This window comes from Cyprinodon variegatus, unplaced genomic scaffold (assembly GCF_000732505.1).
Source record: "Cyprinodon variegatus isolate N-32 unplaced genomic scaffold, C_variegatus-1.0 Scaffold764, whole genome shotgun sequence".
Classification (NCBI taxonomy): domain Eukaryota; kingdom Metazoa; phylum Chordata; class Actinopteri; order Cyprinodontiformes; family Cyprinodontidae; genus Cyprinodon; species Cyprinodon variegatus.
The window spans coordinates 24359-29709 of NW_015151217.1; the positions used below are offsets into that span (position 1 = coordinate 24359).

At 36.6% G+C, this 5351-nt stretch overlaps 1 protein-coding gene across 1 annotated transcript in view; it reads left to right on the plus strand.

Moving 5' to 3' along the window:
- LOC107098267 (receptor-type tyrosine-protein phosphatase U-like) overlaps window positions 1-3924 on the plus strand; it is a 23556-nt gene extending 19632 nt beyond the window's left edge. The window contains exons 8-10 of the mRNA XM_015395838.1: window positions 1693-1850; window positions 2294-2429; window positions 3108-3924. Coding sequence (XP_015251324.1) covers window positions 1693-1850; window positions 2294-2429; window positions 3108-3170 — 357 coding nt within the window. The 3' untranslated portion in view covers window positions 3171-3924. The remainder of the gene's footprint in view (window positions 1-1692; window positions 1851-2293; window positions 2430-3107) is intronic.
- Window positions 3925-5351: the final 1427 nt, after the last annotated feature.

A 5351-nucleotide genomic window follows, 5' to 3' on the forward strand; every position in this document is an offset into this window, starting at 1 on the left:
TATTCTGCGTCTTGCTACACAGAAGCGGCAAGAAAAACTACAACAATGGCAGACGATGATGCAGAGAGCAGTATTTATGTTTAACCATCTTGAAATGATTGTGTATCTATGGTTGGAAAAGATAATAATAATAATTTAATTTTATTGTCATTACACTGTCACAAGTACAGAGCAATGAAATTAACTCTCTGCATTTAACCCATCCTCTTGGGGAGCAGTGTGGGGTTAAGGGTCTTGCTCAGGGACCCAGAGTGGCAGTCTGTGGGAGTGGGGGATCAAACTCACAACCTCAGGATTCAAAACCCTATGCCCTAACCACTACGCCAGATCACCAGATGCGCTCCGGCACTACCATCCACATCATTGCATCCTCTACTGCGCATGTGGGACACTTGTGTTGTATGACTGCAGTTCACACAGGAGATCACATACAAGTCGCATATATTTGGAAATATGAAAGACAACTCAAAGAAGTCGGATTTCACAAAAACAAAATTGAAATTGAGCATCAAGGCCGGCAGGCAGACTAACAGGACTTTGTGGGTCAGAACTCTAGCTGATAGAAAACTGTAAATGCTTATTTGCAGCTGTATCGTACAAATAAATAGTAAAAAAAAACCTATATTGTGATTTCTGTTTTTGTTTTTTAAGATTATGTCTCTCACGGTGGACAGTAATTTCTAAGTGGTAGAACTGGCAAAATAGCGGGGTTTTAAAATACTTATTTTCCTCACTGTGGCTCACCACCATCAGCATGTGATTTGATGAAGAGCTATATAAGTACAGGCCATTTACATCTATATTATTTTCATATTCAGTATATTTACTTGTTTCATCTGTAAAACCTGTTCAGGTGACTGAATCATCAATCAATCAGTTTATTTCTGTAGCGCCAATTCACAACACATGTCATCTCAAGGCACTTTCACCAGATCATTCAGTCAAAATGATTCAAAATTTAAATCATCATGTTCTGAATGATTTATATTCTTCCAAAGTTCAGGGTAAAATGTCTGCAGCTCAACAAGCTGCACTATCCAAGAACAATAAAACTGGAACTTTGTTCCTTCCCTTTGGTGTTACCCAGTTTGCTCAGCTCAGAACCGGGACATTTCCTATCACTGTAATTACATTTGGTGTTCCCCAGGTTTCTGCCCTATGCCCTCTTTTATGTATTTTATGTAATTATTTCCTAATAACATTCTTTCAATGCATATTATATTCAGTGTCTTGGTTGTGCAAGTCACACTCATTTTCTTTTCTTAGACTTATACAAACTTTAATGTTTGAGTGTATACAAAATTAAATTTTGATACATAGCGTTTTTCGACAGTGAATGAGCAGCTCAGCAGTGAAATGAACATTTCCGTGTATAAAGTGCAGCAGTGACCAAAATGTAAACACTGTAGGAGAGACATGGTGCAAAAGGCATTGATGTGGAAGGTTCACAGCACTGCATAAAAATAAATAAATAGATTCTCTGTGGCTTTCTGTCTTCTGGAAATAGACATCTGAGTGAATACTAAAACAAAAAAACTTCGAAAATATTATCAATCAAGCCACACATTGAGGTCTTGATTTGGTTTAAGGACACTGCAAGTGTGAATGATGTTTACACTGTAACCATTATATGTAAGATGAAAATACTGAATTACTTATCCTTCTCTATCCCCCTTTCTCTAACATCTGTAGCTTCAGAAGGGTCCGCTGCTCATGAGGCACTTTCAGTTCCTTCGCTGGTCTCCATATCGTCATGTGCCTGATTCCAAGAAAGCTTTCCTTAGACTTTTGGCTCAGGTTCACAACTGGCAGAGAGAGTGTGGCGAAGGACGTACTGCTGTTCACTGCCTGTGAGTCTATTGATGTTCTTAAGCTTTGGGTTTTTTCTTGCCAACATTACTACTATCTTTAAGACTGGTCAGATTAACAACAAAACATGCTTTATTCTCATTCCAAATATTCCCTGATCAAAAAATTTTATATCCACAGAAAATTGACTTCTTGCATTACAAGGAAGACCACATAGCACTTCCTCTGCAGGTCATTCTGTACATAAGAGACACCAAATGAATAGATCTGAGCTAATTTCTTGAAACAAAATCATTTTAGGGATATTTCTCTGCAGTTTAGCTAATTTTCTGATAGCAAGCATGTTCTGTGTTTAATTAAATTCTGACATTTCCCCATAATAGCGTCACCACCCCTTTAACTTTAGAGAGTGTACTAAATATTTTTTCAGCTTATTGCTCAATGCTTGATGTCTCTTCACCTTTGTTTAATTATCTTGAATTAGGGATGGTGGTGGTCGGAGTGGTATTTTCTGTGCCTGCACCATAACCTTGGAAATTATTCGGCATCACAGCATGGTGGACGTATTCTTTGCTGCAAAATCACTGCGCAACTCAATACCAAACATGGTGGAGACAATGGTAAATGAACCTGTCTGTCTGTCTGTCTCTCTATACATCTATGTATAGACAGTAGACTAGTTGTAAAAAAAAAAAAAAAAAAAGGGAAGAAGGCACTGGGAGCAGCTTCAGAGTCAGGGTAGGCCACTTCTTTGATTTTACTTATTTTGCTCAGGCTACACATAAACCCAAAGCCCGCCAAATGTTGAAAGTTTAATATTATTGCCTGTACTGATAATATATGGTAGAAATTTTACACATTCAGTAATAAAATGTCACAAGGGAAGGTATGGGCGGATGGGCATTTAAGAAGGGGGATAATTTTTTAGATTTTTTTAAGAAGGGGATATGCCAACCCCCCCTCAATTTGAGCATTGTGCATAGATATATCTAGATAAAATAGAATACAACAGGAATATACTTGATTACCCCCCTCAGGTTTTAACCATCTGCGATCCTAAGCAAAATTGTTAGATAAGTCCATCAAGGCCAGCTCTTGCATAAGATGTAACCCTGGTCATTAGCTGCTTCACTGCTTTTTCTCCCCACACCTACACATTAACTTCACACTTATCTGACTACTGTGCTATATATGTTGCTATATCTCATTTTCAAAAAAATAAAGTAAGGCCATGTTTGTACTCTGGAATATAGTTTTAGATTTGTGTGCCCACAACTAATAATATCTTTTGCTTCCAGGAACAGTACCATTTCTGCTATGAGCTGGTCCATGAGTATCTCAGCTGTTTGGAAGTCAGATAGCAAAAAATCTTTTTTTACTGAATACCTTACCAAGGAAAGGGTCCAGATCAAGGATACTGCTTCCTCAGCGTTTTCCTTGCGCCTCATTTCATCACTCTTCTGTTTGGATATTTTGCCCCCATGGGATGAAAACGAGTTCATCAACCCTAAGGCTCACAGATTATAACATACCATTCAAAAGAACCCACTCCTGCTTCTTCTCTGCACCTGATTCAAGCCTTCCAGACAATTGGACTTCAACAGGAGTGTTGTTGATTTTAATAAGATGTCTGTCTAGGTATCCTGGCTGAGATCCTCTTTTTCCTGCCATACTATTAATAAACATTAAAGAATGAACAGATGCCATTTAGTGACTGACTTTTTGTGTTTGTAACACTGTAAAAGGTGCAGTTTGCTGTTTTGTGTTGTGTGCTGTTTTGTGCAGTTTGCCCCCAGTGTTGTTCTGTACTGTGGTGAAAAGGAATGCAGAATTTTTGTTAAAAGTTGTTTTCACTTAATTAGTTTCTGCCTTAATTTTACTTTATTTATTTGTATTTGTGGATGTTTCTATTAACTTTTCAGATATTTCTTGATGTTTCTAAAGTCTTATTAACCGTGCCAGTCTTAATTGTTTCAATATAATTTGTGACCCAAGTCTACTTCAATAGATTAGCGAAGAATATGATGCTCTCTGGCTTTGTTTTATGCAATGTATTTGATTTTCTAAATTGTCTATAACACAGGGGAAGAAATAAAATATATGCTTTACAGCAGTGCTTCCTTAAATTATTTTGAAGTTCACTTTAAAACAAGTTCAAGCACATTTCTGGTTGAAAAGATTGCTTTTCATCTAAATTATATGTAAATGTAAAAAAGGGATTATTTTTGATGTGTAAAGAATTTGTTAAGGTATCTGTTGATTATTAAATATTACTGAGAAATTAGTTTTTAATGCAGCACATGAAAAAATACATTAATTACATGTAAACTGTAATACTAATTACAAAATGATTAAATTAATTTAACAATCTACACCTCAAGATCAATTAAACAAAAGAAATACTGTAGAGTTCAAGAAAAGACACAACAGACCACTAACAATCAATGGCGATTGATCGGCTGACTGCGAGGCAGTGTTCACCTACCGCAATAAAGTGTTCGCATCCACACATCTTATTTATAAAGAATCCAATTAAATCATCACTTGTAAGAGCAGGTGGAATGGACGGTTCAACAGAGCTATGGCTCTGGGTGAGTTTGGCAACTGTATTAAAAAGAAATCTAGGATTATTCTTATTCTCCACTATTAATGAGGAGAAATATGCTGCTCTTGCTTTACAAAGGGTAATTGACATAAAAAATACTGTACTGTAATGTTAACGACAATGCTATTTTTTACTGCCTTTATATATTTAGAAGGTAATCCTTTCCTTTGTAGAAATGAAAGAGGACCAAATGAGGGTTGAAGGGGTGCTGTTTTCTCCCAACAACAAAAAGCCCAATTGTTGGCAAAAATCAAGTAATTGAAGACAATGTCAACTTTGATGGCATCGACAGTCTTTTGTCTATTGACCACGTTCTTTAACCCAACAGACAGCATGATACAAATGAACATAGTACTCTTTAGAGCACAACTCTGAACGAGTAAAGGATCTTAGATATCGACATGTGAAAGTAAGTGTAGCCTCCACACACTTTTAATTATTTGCTTGTAGCCTGGCTAGAACGATATTTGTAACAAAAGTACAAAAGTAGCACCTAGTGCCAGAATTGGCAGTCATAAATGAATATATGTAAGCAGAAAGAGAGGAATTTGGATTTTCCAACCATTGGTCAAGTACTACTGAATACTCAGCATTGCAGCTTGGTGTAAGGTAGGAGAACAGGCTTGTGTTGAAGATAGAGATCCATCCAATGCAACATTTTGTAAAGAGCAACCATGAAGAGCACTAAAAAACTGCAGTAGAAGCAAGGACAAATCCTGGTGCAACACTGCCCTCTAGTGGTCAAAATCCAGCCCCTTATTTAATCTGCTATCTACATAAGTTACAGAACTGATCACATTTCTCCATATTTTTCTGGGATTCATGTCTGTTTTTACATGTATTTTTTAATTCAACTTTTTTTAAACATCAACAATTTCATGGTCCTGTAATTTATACCAAGCTTTTTGACGATTGTTTCAGAAATAACAGTAATTAA